Raw genomic sequence first — 26111 nt, forward strand, 5'->3', positions numbered from 1 at the left:
TCTTTCTAGAATTAATATTTTATTATGAACACATTCATTAGTTCCGGCAAAGCCTAAAACATTATAAAAAAAGATATACATCACATTATAGGTTCAGTATTGACTTCACTCAACAATATCAAGTTGGCTTATCATCATATACAACGTACAAATAAACAAACTTTGTAATTGCCGAAATTTAAAAAAAAAAAAAAAAAAAAACACACCTAACTGCTTGTATCTAGCGCTTGTACTAATGTTCCTCTTTATGTTGCTGTCCAAGAAGAACTTTTAGTCACTCTAAAGCAAAGCTCTTTATTGGTCTGCATCACCGACTTGATTATAGCAAAACCATTTATTTCTCACAATTAAAACAATTGTTACATTTTAGATGATAAATATATTTTGCCAGATTACCTTTAAGTAATGCTGGATGCACACTCAGTCGACAAAAGACAAATCGCATAGTGCATCTGTCCGTGTGTACAGACGATGGGACAAATGTAATAGGGTGAGAGTTTAGAAAATGTGAGTCTTCTCACACTGTTTAAACTTGGCCAATGGTAATAGAGTCCGAGAACAAACTCGCATGTTTTTTAAAGCCCCCCCAAAAAACTCACAATTTAAACTCTCATCCAGATGTTTTCCCATTTTGAAGATAAAACTCCACCAATGTGAGAGATTACTGCTAAACTCTCACTCTATTACATTTGGTCCGCATCGGCCCTGCAGCACAGCCAATATATCTTGCAGATATTGCGGCACGTATGGCTATGTATACGGGTGACCCGCCGAAAACCCATACACTTGCTGCAGGGACTGCCAACACTGACATTTAAACTGGGTGGGCAAATTTAAATGCCTACCCAGTTGCATGTCAGCGCAGACACATCGAGCAGCAGATTGAAAAGTGTGTATTGGCTTACCAATCGGCTGCCCGTTCGATAGATCCATGGGTCGGCGGACAAGTCGGCCAGGTGTGCACCCAGCATAAATTAAACTGAATGTGATTAAGCACAAATGTCCATGATTGCGGCTATGTTTAACAAGCAGTCATTAAAATAAAAAGTAAAGGTCATTTCATCTCAGATCTTCAAAAGCCTGACTGCGCACGGATCTGTAAAACTAGCATTTGAACTACAGTAGAAATGCTTTCTATAATTAGTGTCTCCTGTTACCACCTACAGCAATATCACTGGAGGTAATAACTACCCTTCAAGCTTTAAACATGCAATTTTCAAAATGAACCAAATTACAGGAGAAGTTTGTACACACAAACAACAACTAACATATGGCACATAAGAAGAGTTCTCATTAGCTGTGTATCATTTTCCAGTACCTGTGGCCTGCAACACAAGTACTAAGCAAGTCACTAAACTGAAACTATTTACACTTAGAACAGGCTAGTCAACAGTAGTAAGTGAAATAAAAGTATCAAAACTTTACAGCTGAAAATAAATGACTGACTAACAGCCTATACAAATACATCATCATTAGAACAAAACTGCTTCATTAGAAGAAAAATATTTGAAAACATAACCGGAAGGAGGAAAAAGTATGGATCTGCAGAAGCTGCCCTATACTGCCCATATATTGGGTGCCCATTCACACTGGCAGATTGCAATAATCGCCCAAACGGATTTTCAGCCAGTCCCAATAAACACCTCCTTGATCTGAGGATTTATAAAAAAAAAAAAAAAAAAAAAAAAACACACCCTACAAATCTGCAAATACAGATACATTTCCACCTATATGCTGAAGATGCGTCCAGCTTTGCCTTAAAACACCTTTGCTAAGACAAATAAGAGATAAGTGAAAATATGTACAGTACTGTGAAAATACTAAAATGGCTAGAACAAAATGAAATGAATAATGAAAATATATGATGACTAAATCCTACCATTCCCCAAGTTAGAACGTTTTGCAAATGTATCTATCAGTGTGAGACTAAAATTTGCTCTTAACCTTATCCTTGAATGCCCCAACAGCAGAATGCCCCTCTTTCTTTTAATACGAGAGCATATGTGTAGGGTTTACGTCGACACACATTTATACACAAAACCAGATCATAAAAGCAAAATAATTTTTTTTTTTATAAAACCTTTATAATAGAATGGGTACAATCTTCTACTCATGTACGAATAACAGACGATGCATTCTAAAATGGGTCCACAGTATCATGCAAATAGGCACAGTATCGCCCGGGGTGAATTAGAGTTAGGCTGCGGGAGGGGGGAGGAGGTTAGGCTCCGGACAGGGGGGGCGCTAGGTTCAGGCACCACCAGGGGGGGGGGGTTAGGTTAGGCACTAAGGGGGTGGAGGGTTAGTATAAGGGAGCAGGAAAGGAGGGTTAGGGTTAGGCGGCAAATAGGACATGAGCACATTACTTACCGTTCCCCTGTCAGGATTTAAACCATCGTGATGCCACTGTCAGTGTACTGACAGCCGGCATCCCGTCCATCAGTATTTCATACCGATTCCATTAAATCATATATATGCTGTTTTGTCTAGAAAGTGTTAAACACCAGTTAACTTTTCTGTTTGTCACCTGTTCTATTAATAGAGATTTCTTTCAGAAAATATCCCATTTCTCTTGTGATCTCTTAGGAAAAAAAATTTGTAATTATTTCTTCCAGGTATCCATTTGTGCTGTACTGAAACGCAGGGCCGAATTCAATTAGAGGCGAAAAGCCGCAGTTTTCGCCGATTTGCGCTCTTAGCCTGTTTTCAAAGTATCTCCGTATTCTATTCCTCTGAGTTTTCACCTAAGCGAACACCATAGACAAAAACAGGCGAAAAAGTTTCTCCACCCAAAGGTAGGAGACAAGAAGTGCAAAATTCATATTTTGGGGTACAAATGTGGGGACTTGGCTCAGAACCCTTTGACTAATTAGTAAAATAAAAAAAATTATAAATTATCTTCATTCACCCCACAAAAAGCATGTCATTTTTGGGGCAAAAATATAAAAAAAAAAAGTGTGATAAAATGGGTAAAAAGTAGGAGGCTAGATATTTTGTGGGGGTATAAGGTTGAGACAGATGTTTTTTGGATTGCAATAGCTGCAGCAGGAGACACCAAAATATACTAGTACCCATTCACATGTACCCCAAATGTATCTGCGGTACTTATTTTTCACAAAAAAACATTTTATATAATTTTTTTCACACTTATGCAAAGATGCTTATAACAGCCCTTTGACTCACTTTAAGATCACTAAATACTTTTATTAGGACTATAAATACTCTTCTATATTGATTTCCAGGGTCAGTGAGGCTTTTTTTGGGGTACAGACTGATTTCCCCAAAATATGCTGTCCTTTTCGCTAGTTTCCTTAATACATTCGCCTATCCGCGTTTTCGCCTGTTTTAGAATTGAATACGGAGATAAGCGGGGACGCGCATGGCGAAAACATTGCATCCAAACAGATAACTGAGGCAAAATCAATGCGCTTTTTACGGCTAATTGAATTCGCCCCTACAATTCACAGCTATGTACAGCCGCATGTTTGGCTCCGCACATCACAGAGAAATATGGCAGCTTAACATCACTCTTTCTTGGGCACCTCTGTTAGCGATATTGGTGTCCACAATCACCGATAATCCCTCTTGCAGCAGCTGAGTCTTTCATACCCCTTTCAGACTTAGGGGTTTATGTATTAAGCAGTGAAAAGTGTGAAGTGGACCAGTGAAGAAGTTTCCCATAGCAACCAATCAGTTCCTACCTATTATTTTATAGACTGTACTTGATAAATACTACTTCAAAAGCTGATTGGTTGCTATGGGCAACTTCTCCACTGGTTCACTGGTTTATACATAAACCCCTTAAGATCCAGGAAATTCCTAGGTCTATCAACCCGGCAAATTCCCGAGTCTCAGCCAGACCCTGGTAAAGAGAAGGGTCGTGGACACAGACTTTACCCCGGGTTGTTTCTTTTCACACATACCAATATCCCGGGTCGACGTGCAAAAACCTGGGATTTTTGTCTTATATGTGAAAGGGGTATCAGTCTCTCCAAACTACTGAAGTGCAAGCAATACTGCAATAAAAAATGGGTGAAACCTGCTATAGCCATACATAACAGTACTTCTATAAAGTATTAAAACAAGGGGCCTAATCAATTTAGTGTTGTTTTATTATTTATAATTAAGAGAAGGCTTTAGCTTTCATAATTAACTTTTGAACATTACAGTATTTTACATAGATCTCTGGTAAAATAAATCAATTTATTTCTGAGTAAATCCAATGTTGATTCCATTAAATAAAAAAATGAAGTGCGAAAAAGGGGTTGAATACTATTTATGGCCTCTGTACTACAGGTTGAGTCTCCCATATCCAAATATTCCGAAAAACTGAATTTTTTTGGCATGACTGAGATAATGAAACCTTTAATTTTTGATGGTTCAATGTACACAAACTTTGTCTAAGGCACAAATTATAAAAAATATTGTATAAAATTACCTTCAGGCTGTGTGTATGGGGTGTTTATGAAACAAATAAATTTCATGTATGTTCACAAACTTTGCCTTAGACACAAAATTATTGAAAATATTGTATAAAATGACTTGCAGACTGTGTATATAAGGTGTATATAAACACAAATGCATTGTGTGTGTATATTTGGGTCCCATTCCCAAGATATTTCGTTATGATATGCAAATATTCCAAAATACGGAATATTCCGTTATGCAAAATACCCCTGGTCCCAAGCACTTTGGATATGGGTGACTCAACCTGTATATGTAAACACAATTAGTATAAATCAATGTGGACTATATTGTATATAATTAACTTAATTTCTAAAATGCTAACATTATGATGCATTGTATGTTGAGGGAATCCTTAAATAAATGACTTACAATGGCAAAGAGAGAAGGTAAAGTGGGCTCTGCCCAAATGAGCTTACAATCTAATGCTGACTACACACTGTACAATATATCGTTTGTACAGTGGACGAATGATATATGGTTCAGTGTATCTGCAGGTATGTACACACAATATATACTCCGTCAGCCGTGCAGCACGGCAGATCCAATATATCAATTAGCTATATTGTGCGCACCAACCCAACCATATGCTGGCTGCAGGAACCGCCGACACTGACAGCAACACTGGTTCCTCTGACCAGATATGTGATTGGCCGATTGGTAAGTGTATATGCACAGGCACTTACCAAATCAGTCGGTCAGCAAATCACATAAAATGTGTATGGGGTGGGACATATGATACAGAATAGCAATTGGTTGGGAAAGTGCAGATGGCTATTGTGTGATTGAAACTACCTACACTATGACAGCAGAAATAAGCGGGTTCACTATATTAAGTCGACATGCAGCATGTCGATACGGCATTTTTAAAGGTAACCCTAACCTCAACATCATATAATGACACATTCAGATACCGACATTATGAATGACAACATAGTGAATACATACCGAAATAAGCCAATAACAATATTCTATAGCTGAGAAAAACAAAGTATCACTGACCATTAGCACATGCACACTTATGGCTGGTGTGCAGGGCTGTGTTAGCTGACACCTGTATACTGTACCTGTAAATAATGAAACATAAGGGATTACTGAGCAGGATACGTACAGTAAGTAGCAGTAGCTGAGGAGGGAAAGGACACAGCTGCCACTGGCACATACAGCAGAAGACGTCTCTCTGCGTGGTCTATGGGTAACACAAACAAGTGGCATGATGAGGAATAGGGGACTCAGCTGCTGCTTACCTTCATATTGCAGATCTAGCAGCACCAGCAGGAAGGGGAAGAAGGAAAGGAGCCTGCGGGCACAGGCGCTGGGGGACACCATACTGGGGCAGTGACAGCAGCAGCAGGACAGCTCCGAGTCAGGTGTTGTTGCTGTGTATAGGCGGCTGCTGCTGCAGCTCGCCGCCTCCTATAGAGTCACACAGACAGTAATAATTGTCCAGCACCACTTCAACTAGTTCCCAGTAAGTTCAGCCCTGGTCGTGGTGAGCTGTGATTGGAGGGAGCGTGGAAGAGACCGCCTCTAACTCCTCATTGGAGAACGTGGAGCCTCGGCCGGAGAGGAGAGAGTACGTGCTGGAGGTTGGAGGCTGGAGCTGGGCCGGCGCCGGGTGCTCAGCTCCTCCTCATCCCCATCTGCTTCCTTTCCTGCACGTCCTTGCTGTGTGTTTACTGACGGCTCTCTCTTTATTCCTGCTGATGTCATGTCCTGGGCTCGTCTTATATAGTACACACACAGTAGGGTCTGATGTCTTCTTATGTGACTGTCACTAGTTACAGGCTTACAGCAAGTGTTCTGTTCTCAGAATTGCACCTAACAAACCTCTTTCTTTCTTGGTTCACTGTTTTCTGCCCTGGCCTGGAGGGAAGCATGGCTCTTGCAGACAGGCCCACTGCCCACTCTGAGTGACAGCCCCTTTCTGTGTTGTTTTTTTTTTTTTTTTTTTAAGAGAAAGTAGTTATCACCATATTCAACAAGCAAAATTTTACTTAAGTCATGTTGAAACTAAACTTTTTGCTTGATGTAAGTATCCCAGCTATTTAGAAAAGGTTTAACAAAGATGATGATTATCCGTTTAGTCGACATCGACTTTCGGACACTTTATGGATCAGTGAACGCCACACTTCTCTTTCTCTGACCACTTCCTTCAGGTCATTTAACGGAGAAGAAAACGCAATTATATTCAATGTCTAAGCCCGACTCCTACAACATCGCACTGTAGAGAACAAGCCATTGCTCTCTACAGCACTTAGGGCCAGGGACGTTTCTAGAGAGGAGGGGACCTGTGTGCAGTCTCTCCTCTCCGGCAGAGCACTGAGCTGTGCGCGGGCCATTTTCCCTGTACTGCGCATGCGCAAATGACAGGAGAACGGCCATTTTCCCGTCGATTTTACAGCGCCGGATCCCCGCGCCAAAGTGGGACTCTGGAGAGGTAAGTAATTCTATGGGTGCAGGGTGTGCAGTGCGGGTTCCCCCGGGACCCAAGGTCCCGTGTTCCCAGCACACCCTGCACCCATTATAGAAACTCCCCTGCTTAGGGCCCTGTTTACTACAATCCTCATTTAAAATGCAGGTATATAGGGGTATTCAATATGGGTGTTTTTTGCGTTAATATCGCACTTTTTACCGTTTTTGAGTTAATATCACTGATTTTACTTTTACACCGTATTCAATATCAAAGACTTATTGCATTTTTGAAAAGTCGAAGTTGAATAGGTGTCGAAAAAAAGTGCAGAATTGGGGTTTAGGGGTGCAGGCTTAAAAAAAATAGCCTGCACCCTTCAGAATGACCCCTTGAAACGATCTGTGTCAAAAAAAAAATCAGGACAGCCCAAAAAAAGCACTGTAGCGCGGCCGCTGATAGGCTCCGGCTACTGACAGTTCCCACGTGGTCGAGCCACACCACGTGGGAACTGTCAGTTGGCGGAGCCAATCAGCGGGCGCTCTACAGTCAGCGCTGCTGCTGATTGGCTCTCTGGACTGCTATGCCCCGTGAGGTGCCGGCAGCGGCCATTCGGGAGCTATGTGTATGTGTGACAACACACATACACATAGCTAGTAGCGTGGATCGGGTAACTCGTTTATTTTTTTTTAAATCCCATGGACTACTACGGAGACCAGCGCTGGATGTAGGTGAGTATGATATCTTTCTTGCAGGGCCAGCTACCATGGATCTCTACTTGGACAAGGGGACAGAAGCTTCTGGTATAGGTAAGTATGTGTGAATGGGTAGGTGTATGTAATAAACTTATACTGGGCACGGTGTGTGTGTTTTGTCTTTTTTTTAACTATTTATTTTACAGCGAAATTACAGGTGCCGCATGTCTGCTGGCACTTGTAGTTCCACAAGTGCAAAATGGCAGGCATGCTGGCACTTGTAGTTCCACTGTAAAGTACAATAGTCTTACATTATTTGGCCCCCCTATTAACCCCATACCCACCGCTCCAGGGGTATGGGGATGAGCCCCACGCTTCAGCGTAAGCCTGTGGTGCTCGGGAGAGGGGGGACCCTTTTTTGGGGGGTCCCCGACTCCCCCGAGATCACCGGCTTGTGCTGACTGACTTGGGGTGTAATGCTTTGGACCTGGAGCCCCGGTGATTGGGTCTCCAGGCTGTGGCATTGCACCCCGGTCGGTTGGGTCTGGTGCTGGTCTTAAATATAGGGGGTACCCCACGTCGTTTTTGCCCCCTATATTTAAAACCAGCACTAGTCCCTGCAGCCTGGTGTTGGTTTCTAAAATACGGTGGAACCCTACACATTTTGTTCCCCGTATTTTTAGAAACCACCACTGGCTGGCTAGCCTGGGGCTGGTTTGGCTTTTGGGGGGGGGACCTTATGTAATTTTTTTTCTAAATTTTTACTGTTTTTTTTTTTACAGGTTAACAAAAATGGGAATTTTCGGGAAATATTCTAGGGACCCCCCAAATGATGTCTAGATATGGGGGATCACTATGGGTAACCCCATATTTAACTACTGAAGGAAGTCGGGGTTTCTAATAGCCGCGGCAGGAAAAAACACCTGGCAAAGCTATTTAAAAACACGACTTTCTTTTGCTGGCAAAAACGGGGTTACCCATAGTGATCCCCCATGTCTGGACATCTTTAGGGGGGTCCCAGGCATATTTCCCAAAAATTCCCATTTTTTTCCTTAAATGAGGTCAAGGGGCATTTTTAATAAAACAGGGATATTTTTCAAATCACTTTAGCAAGTGAAAAAAATGCAGAATAGGGGTTTGGGGGTGTAGGCTTATAAAAAATAGCCTGTAGTTTTGGGAATGTCCCCTTAAAAGGAAATGTTAAAAAAAAATGTCCACAAAAAAATCGGGACACCATTAAAAAAAAAAAAATGACCAAACTAACGAAATTATTTCTGGTGGGGTCCCCAAGTATGGGGACCCTGTTTTATTCATTGCGCAAAGTAGCGGCAGGTGCACAAATGCAGAATTTTTAAAAACTTACTTTAGGGACATCAAAATATGCTAGTACCCATTTTCATAGACCCCAAATTTGATGGGACCACTTAAAAAAACAAAAAAAATAACCTAAGTGCTCTTCTGCAACACTTCTTCAATGTCGGGAAAAAAACACCTGCTGCGGCTATTTAAATCCCCGACTTTCATTTAAAGGCTAAAACGGGGGTACCCATAGTGATCCCCCATGTTTTTACAAGTTTAGGGGGGTCTTACAAATTTTTTATGGAAAAAAACGTAACTTTACGCAAATCCAACTTCGGAGGTTCCCATTTTCGATAATTTTATATTGAATACTGGGATAAGCGGGAGCGCGCACCAGACTTAACGCAGAAAAAAAACTCCGATATGAAACGTTAACTTCGGCAGTGAAGTTAACGTTTCATATTGAATACCCCTCTTAGTGTGATATTTTCACCTAAATTCGCATTATCAAAAATCCCTGCAAATCCCCTCCACAGTTCTCTCTAGGTATTTTATCGCAAAAAAAACAGTGAGAAGGTGCCCATGTATGCAGTGACCGACTCACCATACCCACGACTCCCCCTCACTTACAATTACCTTGGTGATTGGTGCTCCGATCAGCTGGTCTCCCATCTCCTGCACTGTGATCCCGGTCAGCTGTTCTATGCAGGAGTCGGGAGACCAGCTGACCTGAGCACCAGTCCCTGGATGCAGGTGTTTTTTTTGTTAACTATTTTTTTTTCTTGTTATCAGCTTGTTATCTATTTAAACCACAAAACTGATCCATGGGGGCATCTGCTCTGCCTGTTAGAGCAGAGCAGGAGTCTGGGAACTGGGGAAAACCCTGGATAAAGCCATCTCTCTCCAGGTGGCATTATTATTATCACAGAGCTTCCCACTGTAATTTTTCACATTTTATATCTGGGCAGATCACATTTCCCATTGCAATAATGGGAAATGTGATCTGCTTACTAAAAATATGTGATAATTAGGGTTTGGAGTAGAATTTTACAAATTCTACTCCCTTTAGTAAATTTATGTGAAACTAAAATAATGTGAAAAGGGTGTGAAAACACCCGTTGTCACTTTATTTTAGTGAAAATAATGTTAATAAATAGAGCCCTTAATGTTTTATGCTAATCAGCAGAAAAATGTTAAGAAAACTCCTAAAGGCTTACCTTATGTAACACCATCTGAGAATGGCGTTATACTGGGAAAATCGCTATTTCTTCCGAAAACTGCAGGTTGGCTGTCATCCAATCAGTCCCTACAGCCAGCTAAAGCTCTGCCCACTCTCCTCCCTAGTATTCCCAGCGGTGTAATTACACATCTTTGTAAAAATGCATATAGGTGTGTCTGTATATATATATATATTGTGATAGAAGCACTGGTAAAGTGGTCAATGGCAGGTACATTTGTCCTAGGTTTTTTGCCTATGTGTTCTAAAAAACCCAAGGAGAAGTCTGTTTTGTAAGCAGACCAGAGTATCAGCTTTTGGAAAAGCCGGTTTGGGTCCTGGGGGTGTGGGTGTGAGGAGAGGGAGGGCTCCATCCACAGGCCACTCCAGGTTTTGGGCCTTTGAGCCTGGTAACAGGCTCATTAGGGCTTGCAGCTGGAAATGGCTAATAGAAGCATGGTTTGTTTGTGGCTGAGTGTCTCACGCCTGGGAGAGCAGGCAGACTAGCCTGTTCAGAGACACTTGGTGATAATCCTTGTAAGTACTATGCATGTGTTTTGTTGATGGTGAGGGCAATAGGCCCTACCATTATTATAGAGAGGGAATCTGCTGTGTAGCTAGTGCCCAGCTGGACTAGGATTTATGTTTTGTTTATATTCATTTGGCACAATAAAGACTGGCGCCGACCAGTTTGCTCGAGAACCCCAGACTTGTATCCTGTTTCTACAGCTGCTGTGTGTTTAAAGAGGGAGTCCATCTACCCCAGGAGAGGGACCCCTATCCCAACTGTGTCACATTATATATAGATATAGGGCTGCATCTAAAAAAAACAGATTTCTCGATAGAGAATTCCAAAGGGGGGGGTGTTTAAGGGGCTACACCTCAAAAGTACCGAGGTATAGGAGGTACCGAGTTGAAATTTGGTAGGGGCGGGTAGAACTGTTGCACAGTTCTGCATGCCAAATTCCAGGGCTTAAACATACAAAATGTGGATTTGGGAGTAATCTAAAGCTCCAACTATCACATTTTTCTGACATTCTCAATTAGGACCACTTTTCTGCTGTAGTCTATGGAGTTTTTTGGGAAGGCAAAACTTAGGGTAGATGGCGAATTTAGACTTGGGGTTTGTTTTATTAGGTAGCTATTGTGCCAGGGTATGTGCTTTTGCGGTTCAGGTAAGATAGAAAGTTACAGTTTTTAAACTATTACCTCAAGAATGTGCCATTGTAGAGATAGGACTTTTCAACTTGTTGCACAGCCTCAGTAGGAGCCGCCAACAGGTGTAGTCAGAGTGGCTTCACTTGGGTGCAGCAAGATGGCTGTCGTTTACGGGCGGGGACCAGGGGGCAGGAAGCCGGCGTTTGCTGCTGCCGGGATGAGGGAGTAGGGTTAGCGGGCATTAGCTGCGGGCGGAAACCGGGGGTGGTAGCGGGCGTTAGCGGCGGCAGTGCGGGTGGCGGTAGGAACTGGGGGAGGTAGCAGCACACAGCATGCAGGCTCGGATCTGGTAGATCCATGATATCTGCTTCTGTTTAATTTAAAAAAAAATGGCATGGCCTCGCCTCCCAGAAAACAACCAGCACCGGGTTTTGGAGCCCCAGTACTGGTTGTGCTAAATACAGGGGACAAACGATGTAGGGGTCCCCCGTATTAACCAGCACCAGGTTTTTCAGAACCTGTCCTGGTTGCCAAAATACGGGGATAAATGATGTAGGGGTCCCCCGTATTTAGCGCATCCAGCACAGGGCTCTGAGCTGGTTCTGGAAATACAGAGGGAAAAAATGCATAGGGTCCCCCTGTATTTACCAGAACCAGCACCAGACTCCTTCTAGCGGGGGGTGATGCCACAGCCAGGGGAGACCTTTCACCAGGCCTCCCAGCCGCAGCATCACCCCTGTCCACTAGTGAGCCCAGGCTGAGAATAAAGGGGTCCCCTTCCTCAGGGCACAACAGGCTGATAGCCTGGGACTATCCCCAGCACCCCTGAGCAGTGGGTGCCGGGTAGATTATGTAAAGTGTGGTGCATATGAAAATATAAATATTGTCTTTTGCTGTGGAACTACAGTTCCCAGCAAGCCTCCCCCGCATGCTGGTACTTGGAGAACCACAAGTATCAGCATGCAGGGAATTACGGGCTTGCTGGTACTTTTAGTTCCACAGCAAAAGCAATATTAAAAATAAACACAACACACCGTAGAAAAGTACAATTTTATTAAGACATACATGCACACACACATGTGCTCACACATGCACGCACTATCGCACATACCTATGTATCCCTGAAGCTATTCTGTCCTCTTCTCCAGTAGATAATCCAATGGAGAGTACCTGTAATAAAAATTCCATACTCCCCTCCTCCTATGCGTAGATCAGGTCCTCTTCACACAATTCAGGGTCTTGGCAAAAAAAAAAAAAAAAAACGAGATACCCGGACCCTCGCACATTAGTAATGTTCTCTAAGAATACTACTACCCGAATGACAGCTCCGCCCAATGAGTGTTCATTGGCTAAGAGAGGCGAGCCTTCCACCTCTAAGCCAATGAGCTGGTCTCACCATTGACTTCAATGGTGAGAACCGAGCGTGCCCTTTTCAAAAATGGCGCCTCAACGCCATTTTTGAAATCCAAAGATGGTTGCCGTGAGCCAATCACGGCTCGCGACTTCATCGCCCTGCCCCCTCGGCGGCTTAAATATAGCCAGCGCAAGGCCCCATCCATTCAGTCGATGGCCGGGGAGCTGGAGAGACCAGCTGAAGAAAGAAGACGCCGCAGAAGCCCTGGATGGGTGGTGGCCGCACAAAAGAGCTTAATGGCCGCTGTCGTCCAGGTGAAGATGCCGTAAAAGTCCTGGGGGAGCGGTAGCCATGTAAAACAGCTTAAAGGCTGCCGCCCCACAGGTGAAGGTACGGCATAATAAAATACTTAAAAAATGGTGTCTGTTTTCTTTTAATATTTCTTTTGCAGGGGTACTATAGGTGCCAGCAGACCCTTAATGCCCCGCCTGCTAGTACTTGTGGTTCTCCAAGTACCAGTATGCGGGGATGCCTGCTGGGGCCTGTAGTACTACTGCAAAAGACAATATTTATATTTTGATATGCACTACACTTTACATAATCACCCCAGCACCCACTACCCAGCGGTGCTGGGAATAGCCTCGGGCTATCAGCCTGGGCCTGGGGTGCCCTGAGGAGGGGGACTCTTATTGGGGGGATCCCCAACTCCCCAGGGATCACCGGCCTGGGCTGACTAGCAGTCAGGGGTTATGCTGCGGCTGGGGGGCCCAGTGAAAGGGCTCCCCTGGCTGTGGCATCACCCCCCAACTAGAAGGAGTTCTGTGCTGGTTCCAGTAAATGCAGGGGGACCGTACGCATTTTTCCCCCCTGTATTTCCAGAACCAGGATCGGCTCAGAACCTTGTGCTAGTTGCACAAAATACGGGGGACCCCTAAATCATTTGTCCCCAATATTTTGGCAAGCAGGACAGGTTCTAAAAAGCCTGGTGTTGGTTGTACTTAATACAGGGGACCCCACGTCATTTGTCCCCTGTATTTAGCACAACCAGTACAGGGGCTCCAAAGCCTGGTGCTGGTTGTCTTCTAGGGGGTGGGGCTACATTCAATTTATAACAGTTGCGTAGATGTATCTCACTGCTGCATTCGTGCATCTGTGACTTATTGCTTTGATCTCAGGTGCATACGCACTAGCAGTGATCCCTCTGTTACCCACTGATGCCCCCTTTGCACTGCTGCCACTGCCCACACACCTACAGCCATCTCGCATTCTGCACCTCCCAAACCAACCTCCTGTGTGCTATCCCCTCTTCCACCTACGTTAGTGTACCATTTTGTTGCCCTTCTCCCCTGCAGGTGGCCTGGTTTGCTCATCCAAACCCTGATAGTTAATACATTTTTAAAAAGCTATGAAATTCCATAGGAAAAAAAACCTTATGGTTTCACATGTCCCATTAAGGCTGCTTAGACATGATCTGAAGTTTCACAAAACCTATTGATTTTCTACCACTCGAATTTCAAAAAGCAATGAAATTACGATCATTAAGGCCGACGCTTTATTGGACGTGTTCCTTGCGCAATACAGATATGGTATGCCATCACACCCTGTGGTTTACTGCAGATTCAGCACTCTCACAGAATGAGATTGCTGTCACTCACAAAATGGTGGTGCTGCTAATTCACAGAATTGTGTACTCATTGGAATACACACATGCAGTCTATGCAACTGAGGTCAAAGCAGAAAATAGAGCTGTGCAGATGGGATAAAAGTGGTGTAGATGGGGGGAGTAGACAGAGCAGCATGGATAGGTGAGACACAAAGGTGTGTAGAGGAGGAAAGGTTAAGCAGTACAGAGGGGGGGTAGCCAAAGTAATGCAGATGGGTGGAAAATAGTGGTGTGGATGGGGAGAAACAGAGTGGCACGGTTTGGGGGGACAGCGCCGTGGATGGGGGAAGATAGTGGCATGGACATGGGAAGACAGAGCTGTGCAGATAGGTAAAGACAGATTGGTGCTGATAAGGGAATATAGACTAGAGGTGCAGATGGAGGAAGTAAGCGTGCCACAGAGAAAAGGAAGACAGCGGCGTGACTTAGGGGAAAGCAGTGGTGCAGAAGGAAACAGTGGCACAGATGCAAGGCAGTGCAGATGGAGAAAGACAGATTGGTACAGATGAGAGAACACAGACTATCATAGTTCGAAGACCACACAGCAGTAGGGATTGGGGAAGGCAGATTGGTGTGGATGGGGAGGAAGAGAGAGTGGTGCGGGGAAATAGAGTTGCATGGTTGGGGGACCAGAGTAGTGCAGATGGAGGAAGAAAGAGTGCCACAGATAAGACAAAGACAGCAACGTGGCTGTGGAGAAGACACTGTGGAAATATAGAATTAATTTTGTATCCTAAAAGTCTTTTCAAGTATGCCACGTATTCACTGTAAGTAAATGCATAGGGCAGGAAAGAGTTAATTCCATGTGCAGACTCAGTCATATATTCACATAAAAGCATATGTACATATATGGTAAGGTATGCGATTCCAAATGTTTACCCAGCCCTGTGGTTTTTTCTAAATGTAATCGAAAACAGATGTATCCTTCAGAAACTATAAATGTATGTACTTTGGCGCCATTAAACCAGAGATTGATTTCACACTACACAAGACAGTTGTGTTCTTAGATCTCTCTCTCCTGTGTACACAGCATTGTGCTGCAGCAAACAAAAGCAATGAGGGTCTCTGAGCTCATTGTATTTATAGCCATAGCTTAAATACAGAACTGACAACTGAAGGTTTCACTGAGATATCCAGCAAGCTGATCACTGGACGGACAACAAGCGTGTCTGAGAGGAGAGACATCAGAATAACAATCCCGGGTGGTGAGTATTTTTGTACTCAGTTCTGATTCCTCTGCCTTTCATCACACGTAGTTCTGTCCTGGGATCACACTGGGTATTTATAGACACCCTCACTGCTTTTTTATTATTTTTCTGAAATGTACTAACCAATCTGTCATTTGTTGTTTTATGTTAGGCCTGACTGATGTATGAGAGATATTTTGTCTGTGTGAATTTGTATGTCTGAACATTGTCGGTGGTTCATCCTCAGAATGTGCAGAAGGGGGGATTAACCTTGGCATGATTGCGCGGTGTATACTGGATCATGCTGGGGCAATTCTCAGGTCTGCATGCTTTGGGAGAAAGGACGTGCTGTAATGTCAGGTGATTGAAGTCCTGTTGTATAAAGGAAGGTGCCTGAATGCTTATCTTTTTTGCAGTTCATATCTATGACCCATATGAGGCATACTAGGTCAAAGAAGTGTCTTGTTTGTCTTGTACGTCTATGAAAATGTATTTAACCCGTTTAGAAATGTGTAGTTAGAGTACCATTAGTATATCCTATAGATATAACATTGAGTGGGTTAGGTTATGGTATAGAAGAAACCAAAGAAAGTCCATTAGATCTGCAGTCAACACCCACTGGCTTTTGACAAGAGGGACCAGAAATTTTTAGAACAGTCTCTTGTTATATCTAGTTATCAAAAGAACAAAGAGATAGACCCTAATAAAAAGTAACATAACCAGATAAATTAGAGGGAATAATATTCAGTTAATTGCACCAATTAGCCAATAGGCCCTTCACAATAAGGAAGTCCATAAATTAGACATATAGGGCCTGATTCAGAGCCGTTCGCTATTTGCGGTCGTTCGTTCAAAAACAAGGGGTGGCTATTCAAATGATCAGTTCGCAAATTGCAGTCTGTTCACACCTCTAAGTCTGAATGAGCGAGCAAACCATACGCTCGTTTATTTGTTAAAAACGCCCCCTGGCCGCACGCACCATACGTCATGTCCGCTATTTATTAGATTAATCGAGTACATCGACCAGCGTATGAACTGCTCGCTATTCTTGTGGTTGGTTTTTGCTACCACAATCTTGCGAGCAGTTCTGGCTATAAAATAACCCAGTGACGTGGTCAATGACGCTGCTGTATTAATTATGCACACCCATAAAACGCCCGTTTTGACCTTTAAGCACGTCTGCGTTCGGATCTCCACTCCCCATTTTCAAGCACCTTCCCCTGTTACCACCCACATACACCTCATTCTGTCACTCAAAATAGCAGGCATTCGCTATATTGCGAGCACATGAATTTCGGCCGCACTGACTGGTTCGCGCATGCGTATAACGATCCGTATGCATGCGCAGATGTGCGAACATCGCTCGGAACGAGCGTACTGCCGCTAGCGAGTGGCTCTGAATGAGGGCCATAGTCAGGATACTTAGGGTCCAGTAGGTTCCACAGATATAGGTCATAAGGGATTTTGACCATAAACTTGTTAGAACGAGGGACAGTTTAACAAATGGGAAATACTGACAGTAAGTCAGTGCCTCAGGGCACTGCCCTGCAGGTGATAAAGAAACTATATGGTGATGCAAAGGGCAACAGTTTTTGTGAAGGTGTTTAAAAAGGCAGGATTAGGTGAGCATTGGTTTGATTCTAAAAACCTCTCTGATTTAAGAAGGGAGCATAGATCGCAGATAAGGAAACAGGGTATAGAAGATGAGGTAGATAACTGGATTGAAAGATGTAGTAAACTAGGAACAGACAGTTCAAATGACACACTTGAAATGCAGATGGAACATTTGTCACTAATTGACCCACTAGGGGTCAACAGAACCATTCCAATTAGACCCATACCACCTAGAAGGGCAATATATCAACAAAAATATCCAAATTGGTCATGTCTGCTTGTGGATTTTGTAATGTCCCAGGGGATACAATATGTAAAAATGGTCAGGCCCTATGGTCTGAACAATGTCCAACCTGTGGGTTAGGACTGATTGATAATTTAAGACCAAAAAACCAATTGACTAGAGAACAAATATTGCATCACATCAGAAATCCAGCTAAATATACTTGGAGATGTGACTGTGGAGTCTGCCATTATTGGCAAGATAAACAATGTACTACTTGTAAGGTTCTAAGAAGTAATAGAAGAGACCCTTTCTCTAAACAACCTAAAGGGGCTACAGCCCAACCACCTTATGACACTAGACCATTATTTCCAGTTTCAGTCTCACAGTCAAGAGACAATGATGGTAATGTAGTACGTACCACCTCCTCCTATAAGCCTTGGACCCCTGTGGAAGCAATGGGGTTCAAAAAAGATTTACCAGACCCCAGAAACAATCCTATGGGTTTCCTCAGGTATATGGAAAGGATTAGAAGTGTTCATAATGCCACATGGTTAGATATGCATGATCTCACTGAAACAGCATCAGGACTACATGTAGCTAATGAAATAGCTCAGGCTAGAGCAGGAAATGGTGATAATGATTTTAATCCACCAAACATAGCAGGCCAGACAACAGCAGAAAGCGGGACCGAATGGATAGCTAGTTGCAGAGTTTGGGCCCAGAGAGAGGCTGCTAATATGCCCGCTATAGAAGAGAACCAAACTAAGGGTCAATCTGTGGTGGAATATTATGAGCAACTCCTTAAGAGGCATACAGACCAGGGGTTTAACACACAAGACCCTGGTCATGTAAGGATTCTGAAATTAACTTTGTTTGCTGGAATGAATCCTGAATTAATGCGACAGTTAAAGGTCTGTAGGCCAGAATATTCCTCCATGCCTTTAAATTACCTAATCAAAATACTTAGGTCTATAGAAGATAATGCTAAGGAAAGGCAAGAAAAGTGCGATAGGAAAAAAGATGCCATGCCCAAGCTCATGTATGTTCTTACTTACCCTAAATTAAATCAGAAGGGTAACAAGGAACAGGGCTATAGACCACCCAAGCCATCAGGCAGCCCTAGTGGTCAGCAATCTAAAAGATCAGAAGAATGCATGAAAAAAGGGCTTTGTTTCAATTGCATGGAGCAGGGACACATTAAGAGGAATTGTCCCAAGTTAAAGAAACTCCAGACCCAAGACCTTTTGGTGAATCTTAGCCAGCAATAGGAAACAGGCCCCCAGAGTTTAATTTGTCCCTTAACATGTAATGCCCCAACAGGACCACAAATTATGATACCTGTTAAATTGGGAAATAAAAAGATCAACTGTCTCTTAGACTCTGGGGCTGCTACAAGTCTCTTAAAAGAAAATATAGTAGAACCCAAGTATATGGGATCAGGCTCCACTAATGTAGTGGGAGTGGGGGGCCAAGTTATCAGCCTCCCTAAAACCAAACCTATACAGATTGAATTAGACTCAGGAGTAGTGCTAACAACCCAGTTTCTAATTTCAAAAGATTCACCAGTGAATTTATTAGGAGCTGACCTACTGGCAGCTCTGGAAGCTAGCATAGTGTACAGAAATGGGGAAGCTATGTTAAGTACACCAGCAGGATTGTTGCAAACTATGGCCTATGACACTGCACAATCCCTAATGACATGTTTACCCTCTGAACAAAAGGAGGAACCCTTATTGTCTATAATTGAGGCAAGGGTACCATCAGGGGTATGGGCAAAGGGAAAAATGGATGTAGGACTCCTACCAGTAGATCCAGTAACAATCAAAATTAAACCTACAGCAACGCCTGTGAAAATGAAACAGTATGCCGTCAACGAAGGCCAGACACAGGCAGTAGAAACACAGATACAACAATATGTTCAAGCAGGAGTGTTAAAACCCTGCAGATCCCCATGGAACACTCCGTTGTATCCAATTAAGAAACAATCTAAGGATAATGAACCTGTATCTTACAGACTAATTCATGATCTTAGGGAGGTTAAGAAGCGTATGGTAATTGATAGTCCTATTGTGCCAAATCCACATAAGCTGCTAAACCAGATCCCTCCCTCTGCTACACACTTCACAGTCATAGACTTGGCAAACGCTTTTTTCTCAGTCCCTCTGATGGAAGAAAGTCAATTAATGTTAGCCTTCACTCACAAAAGTCAACAATACACGTGGACAAGATTACCATAAGGAGGAGCCACTTCACCTAGTGCCTTCTCAGAAGCTATGACACTGGTATTAAAAGGATGGGTACCAATAGATCCAGAAACAGTGCTCATCCAGTATGTAGACGATTTGTTGCTATGTACCAATAGTGAAACAATGTGCATAGAAGAGACAGTGTCATTATTTAAATTTTTACATGAAGCACAATGGAAAGTGTCAAGAGACAAAATACTAGTGGCAAAGCCTAAGGTACAGTTCCTAGGCCATTGTATAACCCACCAGGCTAAGCACATCCTGGAAGAGAGAAACAGATTATACTAGATGTAAAACCACCCCAGACACTGAAACAGTTAAGAGCCTTTTTAGGGCTTATCACATATTGTAGGGATTGGATCCCAGGTGCATCTTCTAAGCTTCAAATTCTATATGATGCACTAAAAGGTGATAAGCAGCAAGGCCCTCTTAAATTGACAGATGAGCAGAATCAGGTGTTTCAGGAGTTAAAGAAAGACATTATATCTGCTCCAGCCCTGGCTTTACCCAATTACAGTAAACCTTTCACACTATACTGTCATGAGGTCCAAGGTCACGCACAAGGGGTGTTGACACAAGAACATGGGGGTAGGCAGAAGCCTTTGGCTTACTATTCCCTACAGCTAGATCCAGTCATCAGAGCTGCCCCAACCTGTATCAGGGGGATAGCAGCAGGCATTTTACTAGACAAAACGGCAGATATTGTGTTAGGTCATTCATTAATATTGCAAGTGCCACATGCCGTTACAGAAATACTCAATCAGGCACAGACTAAACACCTATCTGCAGCTAGACTCACAAAATATGAAGTAGCTTTACTTACCCCGTGTAATGTAAACATACACAGGTGCACGGTATTGAATCCAGCGTCATTACTTCCGAAAGATTCAAAAGGAGGAAGTTTAGAAACAGGAGACATTGACACTCTAGCAGCACCAGATATGCTAATTAATAGTAGTGCTGCCAGTGACAGTAACGATAGCATAAAGGAAAGTGAAAATCACAATCTTTTTTCTTCAGACACATGCTGCGAGCATGATTGTATTCAGCTTATGGAACAGGAAATCGCACAGATCTCTCCTGTAGAAGACATACCAATTCCTAATGCACAATTAGAATTGTTTGTAGATGGTTCAAGGTATTATGTAGATGGCCACCCACATACGGGATATGCAGTTACTACTGCACATGAGCCAATCATTCAAGAACCTTTACCACCTACCATGTCAGCCCAAGAGACTGAATTAGAGGCATTAAAGGCTGCATGCCTTTATGCTGAGGGACAGACTGTAAACATCTACACTGATTCCAGGTATGCCTACGGGATCGCTCAAGATTACGGTCCAATCTGGAAAAGTAGGAACTTTGTAGGGTCTACAGTTAAACCAATAAAACATGCAAACTTGATTAGACAGTTATTTGAGGCCTTTCAGGTTCCCAGGCAACTTTCAGTAATAAAGGTCAAAGCTCACACTAGGGAACAGACGCCAGAAGCAAAGGGAAATGCATGTGCAGATGCTGCTGCCAAGGAGGCAGCTCTTAAGCTCCTACAACAGTCACCACAATCAGCTGCTCTTATAGCATCAGCTGTAGAATCCCCTAAAGTGAGTCAGGACCTTCTCTTACAGTTCCAAAAACAGGCCTCTCCCCAGATGAGTTGAAAGCCTGGCAGAAACAAGGAGCTGTGTGTATACAAGGAGAATGGTCATGTAAAGGACTCACTTACCTGCCCAGGAGCCTCTACCCAGTGATGGCACAAATCCTGCATGGAAAGGTGCATGTGTCTAGAGACACCATGATCAACACTGTTAAAAAACATTGGCATGCTCCAGGGTTTGGCTAGGCTGTGCAAGCCTTTGTGTCTGGGTGCGTGGTATGTGCACTTCACAGCCCTGGCAAAGCTGTCAAGGTACCACTCAAAAGCACCCCACAGACATTTTTTCCTTTTCAGAGAATCCAAATAGATTTCATCCAACTGCCTCCCTGCTCTGGGTATGTCTATGTCCTCGTGGCAACCGACCTTTATAGTCACTGGCCTGAGGCCTGGGCCTGTAGGGCAGCAAATGCTAAAACAGTAGCAAAAAAGCTAATCCAAGAAGTCATTTGCAGATATGGGGTACCAGAGACTATAGAAAGTGACAGAGGTACTCATTTTTCAGGTGAAATTGCACAACACATAATGAGTGACCTAGGGATAGTCTCCGCTCTTCACGTGCCATACCACCCCCAAAGTTCCGGGCGCGTGGAGAGACTAAATGGCACCCTAAAACTTAAGATACAAAAATTGATGGCAGAAACAAGTAAAACTTGTGTAGAATGCCTTCCAATGGCTCTACATTCTGTAAGAAATACCCCATTGAAAATGACTAAGCTGACACCATATGAGATACTATTTGGTAGTCCATACAAACTTGGTTGCTACTTTCCTCAGCAGTTGCAACATCTACATGGTGATCTGACTGGTTATATGATACAGTTGCAGAAACAACTAACTCAAATCCACCATCAGGTGTTTTCATCTATTCCAGATCCCAACGCAGACTGTAGTTCTCACAAGCTGCAGCCTGGAGACTGGGTAGTCATCAAAAGACATCTGAGGAAGGTCCTTGAGCTCAGATACGAGGGTCCTTACCAGATTCTCCTGACAACTCCTACAGCGGTGAACGTGGCAGAGAAAAATACGTGGATACACGCATCGCATTGCAAGGTCTTTACACAAGGGGAGTTGGAGTAAAATGAATAAATATATGCTTTTAGACCCCAAGCCTGATAGAGGCTTGTGGGGATGTATTCTATGTTCTGCTATGGTTATTATACTTATTTTAGCAATGAATTTTGAGGAATTGATAAACAGGGGTAATGATGCTTTTAATAGTACAAATGGAACTAATAAATCCTTGGTAAGAGTTAAAAGAGAATTGCATGAAAAGCTTAATGAAATATGGGATAACTAGTTCTTGCAAATGCATCGATTAATGCAAGGTATTAACCTCACTGATTGTTGGTTTTGTACACATTACCCGATTTCAGCTAAAACCATGCCATATGTGGCAACCCCAGTAAGTTGGGATGAATTAAGTAAAGATATAGACACCTGGACTAGGCCAATAAAATTGACACATGAGCCATTTAATAACTCAGCAGTACAATTGTTTGTGGCTGGGTGGACCCAACCTCCCTTTTGGAAAGCAGTACGTGATGGTTCATTTGACCAGTGGAACAATTTTGGCCAAATGTGCTATCAAGACGACTGTGTTAATATTAAAAATGAAGGGTCTAAAAATGCAAACCTAAAGTTAGGAACTATTAATTTTAAAGTAAATGTTACCTTTTATGCTAAACAAGTAATTCGCTATATTGGTGAGGTACCGACAACAACTACTAATAGAATATAACACTAGCGATACTAGATGGGAACAATATCTCAATCATTCCAGTGTTTGGGATAACACCACAAATGATATACGATGCACTTCGGATGACCAAGGTATCTCTCACGTGCTAGAGAGTTGCCCTGTAAAAAATACTTCAAGGTTGTTATGGCATGCTCAACAAGTAATTAAAACTGGACAGCATTTACTACCAGAAGGGTATTATTTTATGTGTGGTAATAAGGCATGTAAATTTCTACCCTGGGGAGGGTCAGGCAGTTGCACTATAGCAAGACTGAGCCCCGCCTCATGGATAGCAGAAACCATAGATATAACCAATAGCCCAGCAAATCATCGAGTAAGGAAGGATCTTATAAAAAGTAAATCTCATGCTCATGATTTAGTATATATCCCATGGTATAAGAAAATGGGCCTAGCTTTATCAATATCCGAACTTAGTATACAGAATGCTCATAATATAGAAGCATTAGCTAAATTATTTGACAACGTTACAGATGAAATATTGGATGTATTAGAAATAGTTGATGAGACTTTAAGGTATCATACCAAGATTCTCAGACAGCATCAGCTGGTTCTGGACTATCTAACGGCCTCACAAGGGGGCATGTGTCAGATAGTGGGACCTGCTTGCTGTAATTATATAGCTGATAATTTTACTGACCCAATATATGCACACTTGAAGAAAGTCAAGGAATTGAAGGAGCAGTTTAGGAAGACACATAATGATCCAGAGTATGATATTGATAGTAAAGGATGGTTTTCATGGTTGAATCCAGCAAATTGGTTCAAGGGGATAGGAGGTTGGCTTTCAGGTATCCTCATGTTAATAGCTAAAGGATTTGCATTAGTAGTAATCATTTATTTTGTTGTTAGATTTGTTGTATGGTTAATAAGGAAAATACTTACACTTGATTACTGTTCTATGTTTAAAGCATCTAAAGAAATGTCAAAGACAACTATGATCCTGCTACATGAATACGCCCAGAACTTTTGTGTAATCTGCAAGACAAGAGAACCATTGCTTTGCAGAGACTTATGTGAACAATGTATGGCAAAAATAGAAGACTTCTATAAGGATACGGATGAAAAGGAAGATTCAGGACTATAGGGACTAAGAGACTCATCGCCTATATGGTCTTGAATGGGCACTGCCCCATGCAGCTACCTCGTTAGGGGGGATAACTTGTTGTGAGAAGTAGGGACCAAATACATAGGGGGTGGGTCATGGGTAGGTAAGTTAGAAAAAACAATAGTATGTAAGATTTGAATCGAAAAGGAGGAAAATGTGGAAGTATAGAATTAATTTTGTATCCTAAAAGTCTTTTCAAGTATGCCACGTATTCATTGTAAGTAAATGCATAGGGCAGGAAAGAGTTAATTCCATGTGCAGACTCAGTCATATATTCACAGAAAAGCATATGTACATATATGGTAAGGTATGCGATTCCAAATCTTTACCCAGCCCTGTGGTTTTTTCTAAATGTAATCGAAAACAGATGTGTCCTTCAGAAACTATAAATGTATGTACTTTGGTGCCATTAAACCAGAGATTGATTTCACACTACACAAGACAGTTGTGTTCTTAGATCTCTCTCTCCTGTGTACACAGCATTGTGCTGCAGCAAACAAAAGCAACGAGGGTCTCTGAGCTCATTGTATATATAGCCATAGCTTAAATACAGAACTGACAACATGGATGCGGTGCGGCTGGGGAAAAACATTGGTGCGGATGAGGGAACACAGACTATCACAGTTGGAAGACCACACAGCAGTAGGGATTGGGGAATATATAGCAGCATGGAGGCATATAGGGAAAGAAAGTGTATATGCATAGACAGACTATGATATTTTTAAAAATAAGGGAGCTGAACGTGTATTCTAAATGAGATAAATGTATGCAGTGAGAAGGATGTTGGAAGCCAGTGAGATTGTTTTGGTGATCAAATGGGAAGATTGTGGGCACTGAGTGGGATGTGGGAGACACATAACTGCTCAAACCTCAGTTGCATAGACTGCATGTGTGTATTCCAATAAACACACAATTCTGTGAATTAGGAGTGCCACCATTTTGTGAGTGAAAGCAATCTCATTCTGTGAGAGTGCTGAAACTGCAGTTAACCACAGGGTGTGATGGCATACCATATCTGTATTGCGCAAGGAACACGTCCATTAAGGCGTCAGCCTTAATGATTGTAATTTCATTGCTTTTTGAAGTTTGAGTGGCAGAAAATCAATAGGTTTTGTGAGATTTCAGATAATGTCTAAGCAGCCTCAATCGGACATGTGAAACCGTAAGGTTTTTTGTCTATGGAATATATATATATATATTTATATACACTAATACCCAGTCGTGGTGTAATTGTTCAGTTCAAGAACTGTGAGTGCGCTGCTATTTGTGTTTACATTGTAGGTGTCTTTATACTTCAGGAGGCACCTGGGCAATTTGAATGTATTATTGTGGAGTGCTGGCTCTTTCTATATGTCTGTGTATATATTGTCAAAGCTGGATTATTGGCTGAGACAAGATCAGTTTAAAATTGAATCGCACCGACACCATCTTGCGACTGGCCGCAAGACGCCATCTTGGAAATGAGATCGCAAGACGCCATTTTGCGAATGGCCGCCTAAGCGCCATTTTAGATAAACTCACACTTTAGTACATGTGGCGATATTACTATTAGCATCATGCGATTGCTTCTGTGACCATCGCCATAAGTTACGGCGATTCATCAAAAGCCCATTTCATGACTTTACGTAGTTTGGGTGCTCTGGATAAAGTGTATATTATTATAATTCCCCTAAAGGATATATTTCAGAAATGGCCACGTGACAACTAGCTTGTGTAGACAAGCTTCCTGGACATAACGTCTGCTCTCAATCCAGGTGGCCCTGCTTGAATACAGCAAGAGGGTCGTTTGTAGCACCTTACATTAGCAGGCTTCCTGCAATAAAATACCTTCAAAGCCAAGAGTGTTATCTGAGGTTTGGGTCTTGTAGCTGTGCTAATTTGCATTTACACAAGAACCTGGGAGAACAAAGGACTGCACTTTTGTGCCTGGGAAGGGTGGGGGCTGCTGAGAGAGGGGGGCATGTGGAACTATAATGCTCAGCATTCCACACTGCTCGGTGTTCACTTAGTTTAAGTGAGATTTAAGTGCACCATTTCTCATACACACATTAATACGCA

General features: G+C 42.7%; 2 protein-coding genes across 2 annotated transcripts in view; one reads left to right on the plus strand and one right to left on the minus strand.

Moving 5' to 3' along the window:
• DNAJC3 (DnaJ heat shock protein family (Hsp40) member C3) overlaps positions 1-6151 on the minus strand; it is a 94352-nt gene extending 88201 nt beyond the window's left edge. Inside the window, exon 1 of the mRNA XM_088458974.1 lies at positions 5712-6151. Coding sequence (XP_088315100.1) covers positions 5712-5793 — 82 coding nt within the window. The 5' untranslated portion in view covers positions 5794-6151. The remainder of the gene's footprint in view (positions 1-5711) is intronic.
• Positions 6152-19070: 12919 nt separating this feature from the next.
• Positions 19071-22266, plus strand: LOC148538197 (uncharacterized). The gene is made up of 4 exons (XM_088457589.1): positions 19071-19471; positions 19885-20048; positions 20553-20814; positions 21564-22266. Exons 1-4 carry the CDS (start codon positions 19071-19073, stop codon positions 22264-22266), a joined length of 1530 nt encoding a protein of 509 aa, XP_088313715.1.
• The last annotated feature ends 3845 nt before the right edge of the window (positions 22267-26111 follow it).

This window comes from Taudactylus pleione, unplaced genomic scaffold, assembly GCF_031769625.1.
Source record: "Taudactylus pleione unplaced genomic scaffold, aTauple2 ptg000041l, whole genome shotgun sequence".
NCBI lineage: Eukaryota > Metazoa > Chordata > Amphibia > Anura > Myobatrachidae > Taudactylus > Taudactylus pleione.

Excerpts from the sequence above, each read along its gene's own strand:
- LOC148538197 (XM_088457589.1), top strand. The coding sequence starts at position 19,071 with ATGGATGTAGGACTCCTACCAGTAGATCCAGTAACAATCAAAATTAAA. Across the intron at positions 19,472-19,884 it reads ATGGAAGAAAGTCAATTAAT|GGATTGGATCCCAGGTGCAT; the intron begins GTTAGCCTTCAC and ends CACATATTGTAG. Across the intron at positions 20,815-21,563 it reads GCATGCCTTTATGCTGAGGG|CTGGCCTGAGGCCTGGGCCT; the intron begins ACAGACTGTAAA and ends CCTTTATAGTCA.